Raw genomic sequence first — 23,240 nt, 5'->3', positions numbered from 1 at the left:
TAGTCCGTGCTGCTGCAAACGTCGTCGAACTGTTCGTGCAGATGGTTGTTGTCTTGCAAACGTCCCCATCTCTTGACTCATGGATCGAGACGTGGCTGCACGATTCGTTACAGCCATGCGGATAAGATGCCTGTCATCTCGACTGCTAGTGATACAAGGCCGTTGGGATCCAGCACGGCGTTGCGTGTTACCATCCACCGATTCCATATTCTGCTAACAGTCATTGGATCTCGACCAACGCGAGCAGCAATGTCGCCATACGACAAACTGCAATCGCGATAGGCTGCAATCCGACCTTTATCAAAGTCGGAAACGTTATGGTACGCATTTCTCCTCCTTACACGAGGCATCACAACAACGTTTCACCAGGCAACGCTGGTCAACTGCTGTTTGTGTGTGATAAATCGGTTGGAAACTTTCCTCATGTCAACCACCGGCGCCAGCCTCGTGTGAATGCTCTGAAAAGCTAATCATTTGCATATCACAGCATCTTATTCCTGTCGGTTAAATTTCGCGCCTGTAGCACATCATCGTGGTGTAGCAATTTTAATGGCCTGTAGTGTATGTATGAGTTATACACACTTCCCTTGAAAAATACTTGTTGCCTTCATTCTGGAGGAAAGTAACACTTCGTAAGAGAAAGATTTACCATATTAATTATTTTAGATTCAAAAACATCCATAAATGCGTTTGTGTTTTTCGTTCCTGCCGTTTTCATCTCCAACTACAAATCAATTAAGTTAAACATTACGTATTTTTATTACAGTCCATTTACAACAAAGTATCGTTTTACATGAATTTATTGATGGAATATTTTCAACTTCTCTTTTCAGATATGAAATGTACGTTCTTTAACACTAGTAGCATGCCGCGACAGCGTTCTTAATGGTAGGACATGGGCAAGAATTCACTGCCTGCTTTTTATAAAGTTGACCGTGAACTACTGTAACAGCGTTGCAGATGATCCTGCAGTTTAAACAGTCGTGAAGGAGGCAAGAATTCGTATATATTTAGAGGTTTCTTTTGATTGATCATTAGACTCACACGAGGAGGCAACACCAGGCCTACATCAATCCGTAGTACTTCGTTTCTCTACGCTGGAGGGCTTGACGTTACGCTGAACCCGCACGTTAGCAACTGGTCTCACCATTAACGCTGCTCAATAATTCGAATGTACACTCCTGGAAATTGAAATAAGAACACCGTGAATTCATTGTCCCAGGAAGGGGGAACTTTATTGACACATTCCTGGGGTCAGATACATCACATGATCACACTGAAAGAACCACAGGCACATAGACACAGGCAACAGAGCATGCACAATGTCGGCACTAGTACAGTGTATATCCACCTTTCGCAGCAATGCAGGCTGCTATTCTCCCATGGAGACGATCGTAGAGATGCAGGATGTAGTCCTGTGGAACGGCTCGCCATGCCATTTCCACCTGGCGCCTCAGTTGGACCAGCGTTCGTGCTGGACGTGCAGACCGCGTGAGACGGCGCTTCATCCAGTCCCAAACATGCTCAATGGAGGACAGATCCGGAGATCTTGCTGGCCAGGGTAGGTAACTTACACCTTCTAGAGCACGTTGGGTGGCACGGGATACATGCGGACGTACCTTGTCCTGTTGGAACAGCAGGTTCCCATGCCGGTCAAGGTATGGTAGAAAGATGGGTTCGATGACGGTTTGGATGTACCGTGCACTATTCAGTGTCCCCTCGACGATCACCAGAGGTGTACGGCCAGTGTAGGAGATCGCTCCCCACACCATGATGCCGGGTGTTGGCCCTGTGTGCCTCGGTCGTATGCAGTCCTGATTGTGGCGCTCACCTGCACGGTGCCAAACACGCATACGACCATCATTGGCACCAAGGCAGAAGCGACTCTCATCGCTGAAGACGGCACGTCTCGATTCGTCCCTCCATTCACGCCCGTCGCGACACCACTGGAGGCGGGCTGCACGATGTTGGGGCGTGAGCGGAAGACGGCCTAACGGTGTGCGGGACCGTAGCCCAGCTTCATGGAGACGGTTGCGAATGGTCATCGCCCATACTCCAGGAGCAACAGTGTCCCTAATTTGCTGGGAAGTGGCGGTGCGGTCCCCTACGGCACTGGGTAGGATCCTACGTTCTTGGCGTGCATCCGTGCGTCGCTGCGGTCCGGTCCCAGGTCGACGGGCACGTGCACCTTCCGCCGACCACTGGCGACAACATCGATGTACTATGGAGACCTCACGCCCCACGTGTTGAGCAATTCGGCGGTACGTCCACCCGGCCTCCCGCATGCCCACTATACGCCCTCGCTCAAAGTCCGTCAACTGCACATACTGTTCACGTCCACGCTGTCGCGGCATGCTACTAGTGTTAAAGACTGCGATGGAGCTCCGTATGCCACGGAAAACTGGCTGACACTGACGGCGGCGGTGCACAAATGCTGCGCAGCTAGCGCCATTCGACGGCCAACACCGCGGTTCCTGGTGTGTTCGCTGCGCCGTGCGTGTGATCTTTGCTTGTATAGCCCTCTCGCAGTGTCCGGAGCAACTATGGCGGGTCTGACACACCGGTGTCAATGTGTTCTTTTTTCCATTCCCAGGAGTGTATTTCTGCAGAGAACAGGCATCAGTGTCACTATCAAATCAAAAACTCTTTTCCATCTTTAGCTGCATTTCACTCACTCATTCACTCACTAGAATTTTACGTCCAGAACCAAGCAAGTTGGAACCAGATTTCACGGAAGAATCCTAATGAATTATTATGAATAATAGCCGGCTACACTGCTATATAAACTATTTATATTTTATATCTTTCACGATGAGCCCATTTCGGGAAGTTGCCGTCGTTAGGTTGGGTTGGGTTGGGTTGTTTGGGGAAGGAGACCAGACATCAAAAATGGTTCAAATGGCTCTGAGCACTATGGGACTCAACTGCTGTGGTCATCAGTCCCCTAGAACTTAGAACTACTTAAACTAAACTAACCTAAGGACATCACACACATCCATGCCCGAGGCAGGATTCGAACCTGCGACCGTAGCGGTCGCTCGGTTCCGGACTGCGCGCCTAGAACCGCGAGACCACCGCGGCCGGCTAGACCAGACATCGGTCTCATCGAATTAGGGAAGGATGGGATAGGAAGTCGGCCGTGCCCTTTCAGAGGAGCCGTCCCGGCATTTGCCTGGAGTGATTTAGGGATATCACGAAAAGCCTAAATCAGGGTGGCCGGACGCGGGATTGAACCGTCGTCCTCCCGAATGCGAGTCCAGTGTCTAACCACTGTGCCACATCGCTCGGTCCATCGTTAGGTGGTCTGCAAATACATAAATAAGCGATGGTCTTAATATAACAGTGTTGTAACTATGATCTGAACAGCTATAATAACTAAGTAGGTGTTTTTACCTTGCGTGTAACATCGTTGCTGTCATGTCATGTCTGTTTTAGAATTATTACTTTCTCATAGGTGAACACTGGAGACGTATGCCGCATTTTACTCGTGTTCCATGTATGCTGTTTCTCTGACAGCTTGGATGACAGTGGGTCAGCGGTATTACATGTTTACATAGTTACCAGTCTAAATGATGTGTGAAATTCAGTTGGTTTTTTAAAATTATTTTTATAGGTTTGTTTCTAATTAAGTTTCTGCCTATAGTTTGTTTTAGTTGTACTTGAGATTTTTACATTTTTAATTTTTTCGTAGTAACTGTTATTGTCTTTGATTTATGTTGATGTTATGTCTCTGATTTATACTGATATTGTTATCGCTGTTACTATGGATATGTATTATTTAGCGTCCCTGGCTTTATTATTTTATCCGTTTTCTTGATTTATGCTTTGAATAAAGTTTTCTATATACTTTTTGTCTTTTAGGTCAGTTTGTTCGTTAAGTAAATTTGTCGGGTTGATGTATGCATGTGAATATATCCCTATTTCCGCAAGAATGTTCACGAATGTTCCCTTCTGCATAATATGGAGGATTTCTAGTGCTTCGTTTATAGGTGTTACGTTGTGTTTCTCTGCTTGTAAACGGGAAAAATGTGGACAGGTTGTTTTCACTTTCTCTGGTGTGCTCTTTATATCTAGTTTTGCAGTTTTAACTAGTTTGCTCTCTGTAGAATTTGTGGCATGAGTTACACGAAATTTGGAAGCACCGGGTTTGTTGTGTATAAGAATTTTCGAGCTGCCTTTGTGAATTTTGTGTTTGAGGCTGTATGTGTTTTGAAGTGGAAATGCGATGTCGATTTTGTTGATTTCGTTCGAGATGTTTCCTAGATAAAGAAATAACGCTAAGCATACACACAACGAAAAAACAAAATGTCGACAACAAAACTGAAACGAACTCTAGGCAAGAAAGTAATTAGAAACAAACCCTTAAAAATAGTGAAAAACAACTGAACTTCATACATCACTTAGTTATAATGGTAATATGTAAACATGTAATATCGCTGATCCATTGTCATCCAAGCTGTCAGAGAAGCAGCATATATGGAAAACGAGTAAAATCGGATACACATCTCCAGTGTACATCTGGGAGAAAGTAACAGACAGGACATGACAACAACGATGCTACACGTAAGGTAAACACACCTAATGATGTATTGTAGCTTTCCAGATCATAGTTACAACAACGTTATATTGAGACATTCACTAATTTATGTATTTACAGAGCACCTGACGATGGCAATTTGCTGAAATGGGTTCATCGCGAATCATACAAATATAAACAATTTGTATACTTGTGTAGTGGGGTATTATTCATAATAATCATGTCACTGAAAGACATATTTTGCACTGTGGGCCCCAAACAACAAAAAACCCTGAGAAAGTTCATACACGAAAGAGCTCGCTCAGTAAAGTCTCTTTAAGCCATTTATTGAGTCGTGTTCGTCAGTTTTGAACTTTAACCAAGTTGGATAACGGTAGGGGCAAAAATTATTGAATGATGAGTTGCAGGATTCGTCCGCTTTTGTTGAGATAGCACAGTAATGAACAGGTATGCTTAACGAACTGCATAGGAAGACTTTGTGGATTGCACCAAAGCCTTACTCATGAAACTTGCGGGAGACTGCGCTCCAGCACACGCCTCGCGTTATACCTCGACGCTGAAAAGTAGAGACTGAGGGCTAACCATTGTCTTCCTTCTTCCGCACGCAGTGCAAGAGGAATAGGAAGGCAGACAAATCAGCTTGAGGAAAGCAGGACGACACAGCCTTCTACATGAGAAATGCGAACAAGGACCTGGTCATCCGCAGGTTACAAAGGGTTTTAGATGACACAGAAATTGGGCCCGTTTCTGGCGCATCACCATCAACTCTGAAAAGACGCAGACTATGTTGATTACCCGCAGGCTCTGAAGCCGCGAATCTCCTCAACGCCTCCCTCTCCCCCCCCCCCCCCCCCGCCCCCCCCCCCTCGCCTTCACCTAAACGGAACCCAACTGCACGGCGTGGAACCGCTAAGTACCTTGGCGTAACCTTGAAGTCTCATCTTACGGGGAAACCCTACATAGACGAGGTCCACAGGGAGGTCTGCGCCAGAATGTCCATCCTATACACAACCCTGAAGTCAACCAGCTCTCTTCCCTGCCCAGTAGGGTTTTGGAGCATATACTGTATTCAAACATTATGAATCACCTCGAAGGGAACGATCTATTGACACGTAATCAGCATGGCTTCAGAAAACATCGCTCTTGTGCAACGAAGCTAGCTCTTTATTCGCACGAAGTAATGGCAGCTATCGACATGGGATCTCAAGTTGATTCCGTATTTCTAGATTTCCGGAAAGCTTTTGACACCGTTCCTCACAAGCGACTTTTAATCAAGCTGCGGAGCTATGGGGTATCGTCTCAGTTGTGCGACTGGATTCGTGATTTCCTGTCAGGAAGGTCGCAGTTCGCAGTAATAGACGGCAAATGAACGAGTAAAACTGAAGTGATATCAGGTGTTCCCCAGGGAAGCGTCCTGGGACCTCTGCTGTTCCTGATCTATATAAATGACCTGGGTGACAACCTGAGCAGTTCTCTTAGATTGTTCGCAGATGATGGTGTAATTTACCGCCTAGTAAGGTCATCCGAAGACCAGTATCAGTTGCAAAGCGATTTAGAAAAGATTGCTGTATGGTGTGTCAGGTGGCAGTTGACGCTAAATAACGAAAAGTGTGAAGTGATTCACATGAGTTCCAAAAGAAATCCGTTGGAATTCGATTACTCGATAAATAGTACAATTCTCAAGGCTGTCAATTCAACTAAGTACCTGGATGTTAAAATTACGAACAACTTCAGTTGGAAGGACCACATAGATAATATTGTCGGGAAGGCGAGCCAAAGGTTGCGTTTCATTGGCAGGACACTTAGAAGATGCAACAAGTCCACTAAAGAGACAGCATACATTACACTCGTTCGTCCTCTGTTAGAATATTGCTGCGCAGTGTGGGATCCTTACCAGGTGGGATTGACGGAGGACATCGAAAGGGTGCAAAAAAGGGCAGCTCGTTTTGTATTATCACGTTATAGGGGAGAGAGTGTGGCAGATATGATACACGAGTTAGGATGGAAGTCATTACAGCGTAGACGTTTTTCGTCGCGGCGAGAGCTTTTTACGAAATTTCAGTCACCAACTTTCACTTCCGAATGCGAAAATATTTTGTTGAGCCCAACCTACATAGGTAGGAATGATCATCAAAATAAAATAAGAGAAATCAGAGCTCGAACAGAAAGGTTTAGGTGTTCGTTTTTCCCGCTCGCTGTTCGGGAGTGGAATAGTAGAGAGATAGTATGATTGTGGTTCGATGAACCCTCTGCCAAGCACTTAAATGTGAATTGCAGAGTAGTCATGCAGATGTAGATGTAGGAGTAAATGTGTACCAGGCCCTGATCCGGCCAGTATCCCCGTCTGGGGATACGCAGCAAAGCAGCATATGGACAAACTCAAGAGGCTGCAAAACCGCGTCCCCAGGAGGGCACTGCACCTACCCCTTGGATTCCCCACTGATGATCTGCACGCCGCTGCCGAAATCCCAGTCCTCTAAGGAAGATTCCGAGGTCTGGCAAGGGCCTTCTACGAGAGCTCCTCCAGATCTGGAAATAGCCTCATCCACTCCTTAGGTCCATATGACATGTCCCGCGACAAGCACAAACGCCCTATGATGATCATCGACGGCTAAGTCTAAGAGAACATCCCTATATCCAAATCGTAATCCTCTTCCCACCCTAAAAATAACAATCATCTCGCTAACCTAAGACAAGTACCAGACACGTACAGAGCATTCGCCACATTTCACAGACACCAAAAAAATCACAGATAAATTCATACACACAAGAACACAGAGGAGTAAAAGGCGCAATGCTACAAACTCCCCCATACGCTTCCCCAGAGAGGGGAAAGTATTGGATGAGAGCAGCACAGAGAGGAAAGCAGAGGTGGTCGCGACAGCAGCGGCAGCGCGAACCGTGGCGGGGGCGCGCCGCTGTGGAGGACGCAGCGTGTGAGCCGCGGTGGCGGGTCGGGCTGCGCTGTTTGCTGCTCGGCGCCGTCGCCAGAGAGGCTGACAAATGGACGCGACCTTTGACCGGTGCAAGGGCGGAGGCTGCCCTTTGGTGCACAGGACGGAAGGGAGGGGAGGGGGGAGGAAGCTCACTTGTAGGCACAGGGCGCGCCCGGAAATTGCGGTCAGAAGGTCACGCGCGGGGAACGAGGTCGCTGCCTGCCTACAGAGTGAGGTAATAGCGCCACAACGAGGACCGCGGGCAACGAAGACATCGCGGGAGCTGGAGGCTGGCGGGCGGAACGGGGTAACGCACCGGCAAAGGACAGCTTCCGAGGGAAAACTCTTTCGCATCCATTGAAATTCGTCTTCCTAGTGGCAATCTTCAGAGGTTGAAATCCTTTACATCAACTTTAAGCGACTCGCATTCTAAATAACGCATTTTCTATTTAGTATGTCACATTGAAACCCTGTGACAGTGTGATTTGTGAGTTACGACAGCGTACTTGGAGTAAAAAATCGATCGTTTGCCTCGAGTTGATAGAAAAATGGATGGATTAAATAAAGAACGAGAAGCGCGAGGTGACTTGGCGATGCTGTCCGACTCACCATACCGGAGACTCGTATGACGCAGAATGAGACTTTCACTCTGCAGCGGAGTGTGCGCTGATATGAAGCTTTCTGGCAGATTAAAACTGTGTGCCCGACCGAGACTCGAATTCGGGACCTTTGCCTTTCGCGGGCAAGTGCTCTACCATCTGAGGTACCGAAGCACGACTCACGCCCGGTACTCACAGCTTTACTTCTGCCAGTACCTCGTCTCCTACCTTCCAAACTTTACAGAAGCTCTCCTGCGAACCTTGCAGAACTAGCACTCCTGAAAGAAAGGATATTGCGAAGACATGGCTTAGCCACAGCCTGGGGGATGTTTCCAGAATGAGATTTTTCACTCTGCAGGGGAGTGTGCGCTGATATGAAACTTTCTGGCAGATTAAAACTGTGTGCCCGACCGAGACTCGAACTTGGGACCTTTACCTTTCGCGGGCAAGTGCTCTACCATCTGAGGTACCGAAGCACGACTCACGCCCGGTACTCACAGCTTTACTTCTGCCAGTACCTCGTCTCCTACTTTCCAAACTTTACAGAAGCTCTCCTGCGAACCTTGCAGAACTAGCACTCCTGAAAGAAAGTATGACGCAGCTCTGCACTGTTCTCCGCCCGTGTGAGCCTCTTCGTATCTGCCACCTGCGCCCACATGACGCTGCTCTCCGTGATCAAGCTTCCGTCTTCATCTGGCAGTTTCGCCCCCTGTACATTCCAACATTACCCAAATGACGAGTCTGTGATGCCTCAGGTTGCACCCTGTCAGTTTATCCCTTCTTTCACTCGCGCTACAACACAAATTTCTCAGGTTACCTTCCATTAGGAACGTGGGTGCACTGAGCGACTGTGATATTATTTACAAATGATACAACAAGTTTTATTTGTAAAACCTAGATTTCGGCTAGTGCCAAGCCACTATCACGGCAACGGCCTTGCCACAGTGGATACACCGGTTCCCGTCATATCACCGAAGGTTAGGGCTGTCGGGTGTGGCCGGCACTTGGATGAGTGACCATCGGGGCCATCATGCGCTGTTGCCATTTTCCGGGGTGCGCTCAGCCTCGTGATGCCAGGAGCTACTTGACCGAATTGTAGCGGCTCTGGTCACAGACAACCATCAAAACGTCCGGGAGAGAAGTGTGCTGACCACACGCACCTACTATCCGCATCCCCCGCTGGGGATGACACGGCGGTGGGATGGTCCCGATGGGCCACTTGTGGCCTGAAGATGGAGTGAGTGCTAGCCACTATCAATGCACTATTTCACAGTATCAATGCAGGTCAGTGTCCTGTTGTTCGGGAGTCTGTCACACTTCTCTCAAGTCTTTCACGTCTTGAGATAATTGTGGCAGACGCTCGAACAGCAGGTAATTGACATGCACTGATATTATGAAACAATGCATTGATAATAGCTAGGCACTAACCGAAATCTAGGTTTGCCGGATAAAACTTGCAAAGAAGAACGACTGACTGCTGTAATCCACCATTTGTTCACAAATTTATGGTCTTCTCGATTTCATGCAGTCCTTCATCTATCCGATCTACTTACCTAATCTACAATTGTCTTCTGCAGTTCCACATTTCAGAAGGGCATTTCTTCAAGGACATCATATTCGCCCTTGACTATAGAGGTTATTTATTCCACACTTGCAAGTTTGGCCTTTGGGCCACTTTCATGTTCTACTGCAATGCCAGGCTTTAAAATCTCCGTCCATGTATGTCATCGACAAAATCAAGCATTTTCAACGTAGAAACACAGTAATATCAACTAGTGCAGTGCTCCGTAGATCGTGAACTGATGTAACCTACGTGAACTGTTACTAACGTCACCATCCTTCACATTCATCGCTATAAATCAGTTTTAAAGTTTGACATGTTCTGAAGCATTTTTCACTACCACTTGAAAGTGGACCAAAGGCCGAAATTGCAATTGCGAAATAAAAGCTCCTACCACCATTGGCGAATACACCAGTCAAAAAATTCTACATGACTGTGAACCTCGACCACGAGAAGTAAATCATAAGGTTATATTCTCTTCTTATGCGAACTGTACATCGTCTACATTTCATGTCCATACATGGCCACCTTCGAGGCAAATACTTCCTGAAATCACTCAGATTTATATTTCACTACTGGCCATTAAAACTGCTACATCAAGAAGAAATGCAGATGATAAACTGGTATTCATTGGACAAATATATTTTACTAGAACTGACATGTCATTACATTTTCACACTATTTGGGTGCATAGATCCTGAGAAATCAGTACCCAGAACAACCATCTCTGGTCATAATAACGGTCTTGATACGCCTGAGCAATGAGTCAAACAGAGCTTGGGTGGTGTGTACAGGTACAGCTGCCCATGCAGCTTCAACACGATTCCACAGTTCATCAAGAGCAGTGAGTGGCGTATTGTGACGAGCCAGTTGCTCGTCCACCCACTGAGCAGACGTTTTCAATTGGTGAGAGATCTGGAGAATCTGCTAGGCATGGCAGCAGTCGAACATTTTCTGTATCCATAAAGGCCTGTACAGGACGTGAAACATTCGGTCGTGCATTATCCTGCTGAAATGTAGGGTTTCGCAGGTATCGAATGAAGCGTAGAGCCACGGGTCGTAGCACATCTGAAATGCAACATCCACTGTTCAAAATGCCGTCAATGCGAACAAGAGCTGGCCGAGACGTGTAACCAATGACACCCAATACCATCACACCGGGTGATACGCCAGTATGGTGAAAACGAATACACGCTTCCAACGTGCGTTCACCTCGATGTCGCCAAACACGGATGCAACCATCATGATGCTGTAAAAAGAACCTGGATTCATCCAAAAAAAAAATGACGTTTTCTCATTCGTGCACCCAGGTTCGTCGTTAAGTACACCATCGCAGGCGCTCCTGTTTGTGATGCAGGGCCAAGGGTAACAGCAGCCGTGGTCTCCGAGGTGATAGTCGATGCTGCTGTAAACGTCGTCGAACTGTTCGTGCAGATGGTTGTGGTCTTGCAAACGTCCCCATCTGTTGACTCAGGGATCGAGACGTGGCTGCACGATTCGTTACAGCCATGCAGATAAGATATCTGTCATCCCGACTGCTAGTGATACGAGGTCGTTGGAATCCCGCACGGCCTTCCACATTACCCTCCGGAACCCACCGATTCCATATTCTGCTAACAGAACCAACGCGAGAAGCAATGTTGCGATACAATAAACCACAATCACGGTAGGCTACAATCCGACTTTTATCAAAGTCGGAAACGTTATGGTACGCATTTCTCCTCCTTACACGAGGCATCACAACAACGTTTCACCAGGCAACGCCAGTCAACTGCTGTTTGTGTATGAGAAATTGGTTGGAAACTTTCCTCATGTCAGTACGTTCTAAGTGTCGGCACCGGCGCCAAACTTGTGTGAATGCTCTGAAAAGCTAATCATCTGCATACCACGGCATCTTCTTTCTGTCGGTTAAATATCGCGTCTGTAGCAATTTTAATGGCCAGTAGTGTGTAGTTAACACTGGTCCCTTTTTCACAAACATTTCTCTTGCTATCTTCGGTCTCAATTTAATGTTCACTTTAAGCCTGCCACCATCAGTATCCTACTGCCTAAATAGCAAAACACGTCTGTTACTTTTAGTGGCTCACTTTGGTGTGTAATTCCAGGAGGACCTTCCTGTTTAATCGCCTGTATTCACTTTTATTAACGTCCATTCTGAAACCTCTTTTCAATATGTCCTCCATTCTGTTCAGCTGATCTCCCAAATTCATTGCCGCTTCTGACACCGTAACAAAGTAATCGGCAAACCTTTTAATTTCATTTCTTCCCCAGTATTTTAATGCCTTTTCGAAATTTCGCACAAGCTTCCTTCGTAGGATACTGGATCTAAGACTACTAGGCGTTCACTGGGTATGCATTTAATCCAGATTTCTCTCGGTCCACCTGCCCCCCCCCCCCCACCTATTCTATGTCCATCCCTCCTCCCCCTATTCTCTGTCCATCTCCTCCTCCGCCTGTTCTCTATCAATCCGTCCTCCCTCTATTCTCTGCACTCGTCCCAGTCCATGTACTCCCCTCTCTCCGTCCATCTGCTCCTTCTCATCTCTCTGTCTGTCACCTTTGTACCTCCTCTACGCCTATCTCCTCACCCGCTATAAGTCAGTCTCCTCCTCCCCTCTCTCTGCCAGTGTTCCTGTCCGTCTTCTCTCGGATCCCTTATCACTCTGTCTCCTCCTCCTCTCTCTCTCTCTCTGCCCATCTCCTCCCCCAACTCCCTCTCTCCGTCCATCTCATCCTCCTCCCCTTTCCCTTCCATTTCCTCCTCCCCCTCCCCCTGTCCACAACCTCCTCACACCTATTAGTGTCCATTTTCCTCTACCCCCTCTGTGTCCGTCTCCTACTCCCCACCTTCTCCGTCCATCGCTAAGTTATCTCTCTCACTCTAACAGCAGGCTGGTGGTTCTTACCTCCAGAGAGTAAGTAAAATGTGTGCCAAGTTCGGCTGAAATAGATACAGGGGTTTTGGGAGGAGCTTTCACCTTGCCAGAGCACGTACATGTCACATACATTCACATATATTTAGTAAAATACAGTATTTTACATATATCTGTACCCATGTTTCACACGTATCTTTAGCAAATTCACCCTGCAGTTCCGTTTTCAAGCAGCTCAATCTTTATGAATTAATATCTCCTGAACAATCTTCCTTGCAATGATCTCATTTTGCTAGTACGTTCAGTGGTATATTTGGGTACAGTCTGCAAAATGTATTGCGAAAAGAATTAGCAGTAAAGATGCAATAAATTAAAACATCATGCATGTTACAGCAGTTTTTCAAGCATCCCATTATTTATCTCCCACATCTCGTGAGCTATGTGTAGCACAATAATATAATTTTTTGATACATTCAGCGGCATACGTGGATACTGTTTGCGGAATTTGTTGCGAATAGAGCTAGTATCAAAGAAGTTATAAATTAGAGCGTCATGCCTGACGCGACAGTTTTACTGCAATGTAATAAGCGGTAAGATTTCTCATTGCATCAGTTTGTGAGAGCAGTTAGAGAGAAAGAGTTTTGTAACGTTTTGAGATTACGTATAAAGTTTGTTGCAAGTCACTGTTGTTGTTGTTGAGTCTTCAGTCCTGAGACTGGTTTGATGCCGCTCTCCATGCTACTCTATCCTGTGCAAGCTTCTTCATCTCCCAGTACCTACTGCAACCTACATCCTTCTGAATCTGCTGGGTGTATTCATCTTTTGGTCTCCCTCTACGATTTTTACTCTCCACGCTGCCCTCCAATGCTAAATTGGTGATCCCTTGATGTCTCAGAACATGTCCTACCAATCAATCCCTTCTTGTAGTCAAGTTGTGCCACAAACTTCTCTTCTCCCCAATCCTATTCAATACCTCCTCATTAGTTATGTGATCTACCCATCTAATCTTCATCATTCTTCTATAGCACCACATTTCGAAAGCTTCTATTCTCTTCTTGTCCAAACTATTTATCGTCCATGATTCACTTCCATACATGGCTACACTCCATACAAATACTTACAGAAATGACTTCCTGACACTTAAATCTATACTCGATGTTAACAGATTTCTCGTCTTCAGAAACGCTTTCCTTGCCATAGCCAGTCTACATTTTATATCATATCTACTGCGACCATCATCAGTTATTTTGCTCCCCAAAAAGCAAAACTGCTTTACTACTTTAAGTGCCTCATTCCCTAATCTAATGCCCTCAGCATCACACTACTTAATTCGACTACATTCCAGTATCCTCGTTTTTCTTTTGTTGATGTTCATCTTATATCCTCCTTTCAAGACGCTATCCATTCCGTTCAACTGCTCTTCCAAGTCCTTTGCTGTCTCTGACAGAATTACAATGTCATCGGCGAACCTCAAAGTTTTTATTTCTTCTCCATGGAATTTAATACCTACTCCGAATTTTCCTTTTGTTTCCTTCACTGCTTGCTCAATATACTTATTGAATAACATCGGGGAGAGGCTACAACCCTGTCTCACTCCCTTCCCAACCACTGCTTCCCTTTCATGCCCCTCAACTCTTATAACTGCCATTTGGTTTCTGTACAAATTGTAAATAGCCTTTCGTTCCCTGTATTTTATCCCTGCCCCCTTCAGAATCTGAAAGAGAGTATTCCAGTCAACACTGTCAAAAGCTCGCAAGTCACTAAGTGCTCTCAATCTGAAACATTTCATGAATGATTTCTGCGCATTTGCGCGTCGTTGGCTACACTTCTGTTCCACCCCACCCTTTGACAGATAGGTGATTTTTATCCCCACAGCGATTCTCTCCAGGCGTTAAGTGATATGTGTAAAAAGTTGGCTGCTGTCAGGACAGTGATTTTTTTTTTGGGGGGGGGGGGGATGTACGACGTACGTACGGATATACATACACATGTACAGTGTCATTCTCATTGTTGCTGTTTTGGTCTTCAGTCCAGAGACTGGTTTGATGAAGCTCTCCATGCTACTCTATCCTGTGTAAGCTTCTTCATCTCCCACTACCTATTGCAGCCTACATACTTCTGAATTTGCTTAGTGTATTCATCTCTTGGTCTCCCTCTACGATTTTTACCCTCCACGCTGCCCTCCAATACTAAATTAGTGATCCCTCGATGCCTCAGAGTATGTCCTACCAACCGATCCCTTCTTCTGGTCAAGTTGTGCCAGAAACTCCTCTTCTCCCCAATTCTATTCAATACCTCCTCATTAGTTATGTGATCTACCTATCTAACCTTCAGCATTCTTCTGTAGCACCACATTTCCAAAGCTTCTATTCTCTTCTTGTGTAAACTATTTATCGCCCACGTTTCACTTCCATTCATGGCTACACTCCATACAAATACTTTCGGAAACGACTTTCTGACACTTAAATCTATACTAGATGTTAACAAATTTCTCTTCTTCAGAAACGCTTTCCTTGCCATTGCCAGTCTACATTTTATATCCTCTCTACTTCGACCATCATCAGTTATTTTGCTCACCAAATAGCAACGTTTAGAAATTCCCGAAGCGACGTAGGTGACGCTGAGCCAAGAAATATAGTAAAAGACACAGAGGGCCGCAACTGTCGGGAAACTCCCCAGAGTGGATGACAAATGTTAAACATGTGACATCACCAGATGACGTCCCTCGCCGCACGTGCAGCTGTTGCGCGTGTCGACCCTCGCCGGTGGTGGGTACGGCACAACACATCGCTCCGCTAGGCCACTCTCTTCTCGTTCTCGCTTTATACTACGTGATACGGCAGTGTTCGCAGCGGTAGTGGCAATACAAGACTTCGGTGAATCGGTTTACATTTAATGAGATTGCGTTCTGTTATCGTGCTGCTAATTCAAATGAGACTGCAGGGCGGCGTATTAACGCACAATGTTTCCCACAGCCTTACCTTGTCATGTATCATTTGCCGCCGAGCGTTTAATCATGTAGGTCATTCCAACTTTTCCAGTCGTACCGTATTTCAAGATGTGTCCGTCTTGTACGACTGTTCATCATCGATTTCAACTTTCCGAGTTCTCGGAAGCGCCGGTATTGTTGGACCTCGCCCACGTGCAGAAGACCAATCGGTGGAAGAAGCTGTGGCGCTAATACAGCAGAACCCTGGAAAAGTAGACGACAAGGCTCGGCCCAGTTGGATGTTTCGCAGCCCACGGTGTGGGGCGTATGGGACTGAGAAGGCATGAAACAGCACCACGAGGCTAAAGTGCACAACCTTCACGGAAGGGATCATGCGCCTCGTACTGAGTTTTGTGAATGGTTTCGTGTGTGACAGCAACAGCATCCCAATTGTACTTTCATGTTTATGTTTACCCATGAAGCGATATTTGATAAAGAAGGAATCTTCAACATCAGAAATAACTTTTATTTATCCGATGCTCACCCACATCAGTTGTTCGAACATGGCCATGAAGACAAATTTAAGGTTAATGCATGATCAGCTGCCGGCCGGTGTGGCCGAGAGGTTTCAGGCGCATCAGTCTGGAACCGCGAGACCGCTATGGTTGCAGGTTCGAATCCTGCCTCGGGCATGGTTGGTTAGGTTATGTAGTTCTAAGTTCTAGAGGACTGATGACCTCAGATGTTAAGTCCCATAGTGTTAGGGCCATTTGAACCATTTTTGAGCATGATCAGCGACTACAAGATTTTAATCTGGAAGTAAGAGCAAACATGTAGTTACAGCAGATGGAGCTCAGCCCCACTATGCCATCGCACCAAGAAAGTAACTAACTCAGGTGTATCTAGAGGTTCAAAATGGCTCTGGGCACTATGGGACTTAACTTCTACGGTCATAGGTCCCGTAGAACTTAAAACTACTTAAACCTAACTAACCTAAGGACATCACACACATCCATGCCCGAGGCAGGACTCGAACCTGCGACTGTAGCGATCGCGCGGTTCTAGACTGTAGCGCTTTGAACTGTTCGGACAAGCCGGCCGGCTGTACCTAGAGGGTTAAAATACAGGGTACGAAAGGCTATTTACAATTTGTACGGTAACCAGTTGCAATTATGAGAGTCGAAGGAGATGAAAGGGAATCAGTGGTTGAAAAGGGCATGAGACAGAGCTGTAGCTGATCCCCAGTGTTATTTAATTTGTATACTGAACGTGCAGTAAGGGAAATGAAGGAACAACGTGAGTGAGATTTAGGACACATGCTGAGGCGTTAATATAGCAGAGGAGGGATATGTGGATGATAAAAACTATTGAGATACAGCAAGGTTTGTGTGCAGTAAACAGGTTTAAATGGATTCTCATTGCTGTAGTTGTGCTGATTTTAAGATAACAATAATGGCACTTACCATCAATTGTTCTTGATGTATAAGGAGAATACTGAACACGTCCCTTCTTTTTGTCAGTTTCTGTGACAAAGGACTTTTCATTTCATTTGTATTCAGCATCTCTTCGTTACTGTATCTATACATCTAATCTTCAACATTCGTATCTGGCATCACATTTCCAATGGTCTACAACTAATGTTACACCCCAAAGAAATACTTTTAGAAGAATCTTCCAAACACTTAAATTTATGTTTAGTGTTATCATATTTCTCTTTACCTAAAAAGCTATTCCTGTCGTTGGCACTGTGCTTTTCATTTCATCATAACTTCAGTCACATTCAACTATTTTACTGCCCAAGTAACAAATGTGGCATCCTGTGTCTTCCGTTTCAATCCGTAGTACACTACAAACACACCACAATCAGATGAATTAGTTGTCTACGCTCTCTTACCAGTGTCTTCGTTTTACTGATATTCAGCTTTAGTCCGTTTTCAAGACAGATCCCATTTCGCTGAAGTGGTGCTCCAAGTTCCTTGCAACACTGGCATAATTACGGCATCAGAAAACTTGAGAGTACACCGATTTGTTTGCTTCCGTTTTCAGTGTCTGGATGACAAACGTTCTTTTATTTTGGAGAAAACAACATTTTAGACAAGCTGGAGACCCACAATGATGGATTGTTTCGAAAATAATTTATTCTCCGGTACAATCAGAGTAACTTCAGACGGAATCGCTGCTTTTAGCCGGCATCTTCCATCCTAAGATCATAAAACACATGCCGTGGTTCAACCTCACCACTGAGCAAACCGTACTGTAAATTTTATAACGCACAGTCAAACGGAAACCGAATACCCGCGACAACGGGACCGTGAAATGTTTCTATTCGAAAGTAACCACCACACGTGTTAAGATGCTTATCTCACTCGGAGACTAGACGATCAGATCCTGCCTCGTAGGACGTAGTCGACCGTTGATGGATCCACAACCACACCCACTCTTGCACTTCCACGTCCGACTGAATTCGACGTCCACGCACGTCTTTCTTCAGGTCATCAAACACGATAAAATCACGCGACGAAAGATCCGCACTGTCCGAGGATGTTGTAGTGCTTCCCAATCACATCGCTGAAGCGTGTGGTTTGGCGCCCGTGGAACTTACACTCCTGGAAATGGAAAAAAGAACACATTGACACCGGTGTGTCAGTCCCACCATACTTGCTCCGGACACTGCGAGAGGGCTGTACAAGCAATGATCACACGCAGGGCACAGCGGACACACCAGGAACCGCGGTGTTGGCCGTCGAATGGCGCTAGCTGCGCAGCATTTGTGCACCGCCGCCGTCAGTGTCAGCCAGTTTGCCGTGGCATACGGAGCTCCATCGCAGTCTTTAACACTGGTAGCATGCCGCGACAGCGTGGGCGTGAACCGCATGTGCAGTTGACGGACTTTGAGCGAGGGCGTATAGTGGGCATGCGGGAGGCCGGGTGGACGTACCACCGAATTGCTCAACACGTGGGGCGTGAAGTCTCCACAGTACATCGATGTTGTCGCCAGTGGTCGGCGGAAGGTGCACGTGCCCGTCGACCTGGGACCGGACCGCAGCGACGCACGGATGCACGCCAAGACCGTAGGATCCTACCCAGTGCCGTAGGGGACCGCACCGCCACTTCCCAGCAAATTAGGGACACTGTTGCTCCTGGGGTATCGGCGAGGACCATTCGCAACCGTCTCCATGAAGCTGGGCTACGGTCCCGCACACCGTTAGGCCGTCTTCCGCTCACGCCCCAACATCGTGCAGCCCGCCTCCAGTGGTGTCGCGACAGGCGTGAATGGAGGGACGAATGGAGACGTGTCGTCTTCAGCGATGAGAGTCGCTTCTGCCTTGGTGCCAATGATGGTCGTATGCGTGTTTGGCGCCGTGCAGGTGAGCGCCACAATCAGGACTGCATATGACCGAGGCACACAGGGCCAACACCCGGCATCATGGTGTGGGGAGCGATCTCCTACACTGGCCGTACACCTCTGGTGATCGTCGAGGGGACACTGAATAGTGCACGGTACATCCAAACCGTCATCGAACCCATCGTTCTACCATTCCTAGACCGACAAGGGAACTTGCTGTTCCAACAGGACAATGCACGTCCGCATGTATCCCGTGCCACCTAACGTGCTCTAGAAGGTGCAAGTCAACTACCCTGGCCAGCAAGATCTCCGGATCTGTCCCCCATTGAGCAGGTTTGGGACTGGATGAAGCGTCGTCTCACGCGGTCTGCACGTCCAGCACGAAAGCTGGTCCAACTGAGGCGCCAGGTGGAAATGCCATGGCAAGCCGTTCCATGGGAGTACATCCAGCATCTCTACGATCGTCTCCATGGGAGAATAGCAGCCTGCATTGCTGCGAAAGGTGGATATACACTGTACTAGTGCCGACATTGTGCATGCTATGTTGCCTGTGTCTATGTGCCTGTGGTTCTGTCAGTGTGATCATGTGATGTATCTGACCCCAGGAATGTGTCAATAAAGTTTCCCCTTCCTGGGACAATGAATTCACGGTGTTCTAATTTCAATTTCCAGGAGTGTATTTCCGTGTGAACGCGAGAGCCCGTATAGAAGAACATGCGAGTAATGCAGGCCACGTCTGCTACACACTCGTCCGGAGGGTAGTCTGGTTGCAGGCGCTAGCCGCACCGCACTGTGACAGCTGGACGACCACATTAGACCAGTCTGACGGCGACCAAAGGCAAAAGCCAACAACTGCGGGCCTCTGTGATGTGGCACTGTGCCCTTCCCCTGCCACGATGGTGACAGTATCGAAACGTGACAATAGTGGAGCTACCTGTGTTATGGCGCGTGTTCTGTTTTCACTACACTGCCCCTTTTCTTTCTTTCTTTCACTGGTGCCATGTCCCGCACTGACGCAGGGTCGGCATTGTTAGGAACGAATTTGGCAAGGTTAGGATGAATCGGTGGCTGGATGCCCTTCCTGCCATCACCCCATATTCCCCAGGATGGTATTAGTGTACCCCAACTGTCTGCGTCTAGTGTAATTCATGGAATAGTGGGAACGTGTTCAGATGTCGGTGAGATGTGTAATTGAGGCGGTCGTGGGGACCAGCCCAGTATTCACCAACCGGGATATGGAAAACCGCCTAAAAACCATATCCAGGCTGCCTGGCACACCGGCCCTCGCCGTTAATCCGCCGGGCGGATTCGATCCGGGGCTGGTCCGCCTACCAGAGTCCAAGAAACAGCGCGTTAGCGCTCTCGGCTATCCTGGCGGGTCTTTAGACTGCCCCTTATATACTGCTATATTTATTGCTACTGGTTTCGGTTGGGTTTCACTACATATGATACGGGCATCTGAAAACACTCGCACACAATTTAAAGAACCTCTGTTATTCGGAAACTGCTGAAGATGGTGTAACATCGGCAGTGTCGAGACGCTGCGTCATGGTTGTTGCGTCAGTGATGACTCACCGAGAACTTGCGCAGGTCGAGCAGGGCGGGCAGCAGGTCCCCCAGGCCGCGCTGGAATCCGTAGCGCCGGCGCCGCTCCTCCAGCCGCGAGAAGGCGCTGGCATCGCGCAGCCGGCAGTGCAGCGGCGCCGCCCCTGCTGCACCCATCGCCCCCGCCGTCCACCACGCCGCCTCCACCGGCCCGGCCCCCGGCTGCAGAAGGCGCCACACCTCCTCGTAGCCCTGCTCTCCTGCACGACACAACGCGAGCGCTCTCATCACGTCAGCTGGTTACACGAAAAAGATGTATACAGTTATTTTTATAACAGGAGCGGCTATTTTGCAGAGGTTCTCAGTTATGGATACTGTGCATTTCAGTAGAAGGGATCCCCGGTGTTTAGCTGCTCATTAGAGTACTTCGCTTGCTGTCCAATGCAAAGGACACCTTTACATTTATAAGTGTGGTGTCTGTTCTTTCGGACATATCCAAAACAACAGATTCCACACATATGCGTTGACGGCCAGTGCATCTATTTCAGTGCGGATGCATACCATACATCGTTCTTACCGTTGAGGGAATACAGTGCGGCTGCTTGCGACAGGGAAAATGCACTCGGGACACAACATGCCTCGGGAATCTAAGTCAGACCAGAAGCGTGTTCGACGACCGGTCGCAGAATCCGATTTCGACTCCTGGTCCGGTCACAAATTTTCATTTGCCCAAGCCAGCTAAGTCGTACAAATTTTTCTCGAGTTACCTTTGGCATAATATCGCGCTAAGAACGCCTAATATTCACACCAGATCCATGCACCGTGGAAAATTCTCCCTGCTTGTGAAGGAGGCGCATTACCCGAAATGGGTGAACGTGGTCTTGCATTAGTACACCCCAGTATGAAGTACTATTCACTATTCGTAGTTATTTCGTTCTCGCTCCCAGTCCTGACAGTGAATCGTTTGTATTGACTCGGGGAAGTCAGTGCCATTGGAGGATTTTTATTTGGGAGGAGGGGGGACGGGGACTTACTACTTCACTTACACTTCTACAAGTTATCTTGACACATTATTCCGTCTTCTAACCCTTTGTTAAAAATGGATATCTCCTTATATGTCTTTTATAGTCAGGTCTTAGTTTGAATTCTGTAATGGTATTACCCGCTTCCAAATATCAGAAGCTTTTATTTCCTCTGTGTACATTCTTATAAGCATTTTGCATTTATTGCATTGTGACAAAGTATCCCATTAACTGCTAATTCGTATGTGATCACTATACACATATCTGGCAGCTTTCTTCGAACGTCTTTATCTTAATGAGTTAGTTCTGACAAGGGCCCGCTTCTGGTTCAGAGTATCCATTTCCATTACCTCCATTGATTTTCTCAGTATGTTAATTGCTGGATGTATTTTATTCTAACAGTTTACTGTCAACACTTCTCTGACACCACAGTCATCTCCCAACAGGTCCAATTTCTGTGCCCTGTCTGAGAAACACACAAGCTGACGTTCACTCTGTAGATAATTACCTAATTTTTACACCTAGTTTTCATTGATCTTAAGTTTACTGAAATTCTCAGGACATATAATTTCATTGTGTGTTATGAAACTATTAACAAACATAATAAGTGTTATTAAATCCCTATAATATGTTGGTTATAATGATTAGAAACAGTAGTCCCTCAAACACACTGCTGTGTAGTGTGCCCAAACGTATTTCCACATCGCCTAAAAGTGTATTTCCCCTCAACACCAACATCCTATATCTATAAAAGTATTTTGCAGTATTGTTTAGTCTGTGGTCTCATTCAACTTCTTGTAGTATGGTTATGACCATTCAACGGTTGACTGTGTCAGAAGCCATCATAAAGTCCAAAGCTCTCTCAGCCTGTCAAGTATTCATTTTGTCCACAGTGTTCTCCACAAGGAAACTAAATGTCCACCTTTCCTGAGACCTTCTTCTGTAATCAAAAGTATGCCACAAAATAAAAATATACATAATAATAATGTACACCTGTGACAAGCCCCAATAAGTTTTCTGACAGATATTGTGCTTCGATTTGGCCATTCACAGCCCTGTCACAATGTTTAATGATATGGCCAGCCTGCAAAATGTGAAACCCAACTTGATCTTTCTATTTTATCCACCATTTCATATCTCCCTGCTTTTGGTTAGAAACTAAAGAAAATCATTGTGATTAATAATATAATCATGTAATTACATACTGCACTTTTTAACATTGATTTTTGTCTAAGTAGGGTCAACAAGTAATTTCCTGTCCTCAGAACAGATCAGCTGACTTGCTACCAATACAATTCTAAAGTGGTCAAAAGAAAACATTGTAAAAGGTGTGGAGTTTTGATTTGTGTTAGGGATACAATGTTATAATTACATTCGTAAAAATAGTTATCCACTTTCTTCATATAGAAACCTGAACAATCATATAAGTTGTGTGAAATTATATTTTGCAATTTCTATTTTTTTTTTTTTTTCAAATCAAAGGTAGACGTTATGAAAGACTTTGAAAAGGAATTTGTTGTAATGTGTGACGAGATGGAAACATCTGGCACAACAGTCAGAGGAAGATATTTTGTGGTTCTGTTACTTTGGGAAACGGTTCAGCAACAGATTGCCATCTGACAGTTGTAATTTTGAGAGGCATTATATCTAAATGGAAGCAAGAGGGCGCAACTCATGTTACTGCACCTAGCACTGCAACAAATGAAACTAGGGATCTCACTCTTTCCCTTACTAATAACCAACAGGAACTGATTTAAATGTCTTTTCCGACTTTAATTTGGGAGAAATGTATAGAAATCCGTGGTGTGCCCTGCGTGTTTCATTTACACACTCAGAATGTAGATTTTCTTTCCATCATACTACTTCTGACATATGTGTTGTTGCAGATGTTG

At 46.3% G+C, this 23,240-nt stretch overlaps 1 protein-coding gene across 1 annotated transcript in view; it reads right to left on the bottom strand.

The window, feature by feature from the left end:
* LOC126355634 (uncharacterized) overlaps positions 1-23,240 on the bottom strand; it is a 459,686-nt gene that overhangs the window by 52,678 nt on the left and 383,768 nt on the right. Inside the window, exon 13 of the mRNA XM_050006000.1 lies at positions 20,357-20,586. Within this exon, the coding sequence (XP_049861957.1) occupies positions 20,357-20,586 (230 nt within the window). The remainder of the gene's footprint in view (positions 1-20,356; positions 20,587-23,240) is intronic.

Source organism: Schistocerca gregaria, chromosome 3 (assembly GCF_023897955.1).
Source record: "Schistocerca gregaria isolate iqSchGreg1 chromosome 3, iqSchGreg1.2, whole genome shotgun sequence".
Lineage (NCBI taxonomy): Eukaryota > Metazoa > Arthropoda > Insecta > Orthoptera > Acrididae > Schistocerca > Schistocerca gregaria.
Note: the sequence above shows the minus strand (reverse complement) of the source record. Positions and strands in the feature narration are given on the sequence as shown.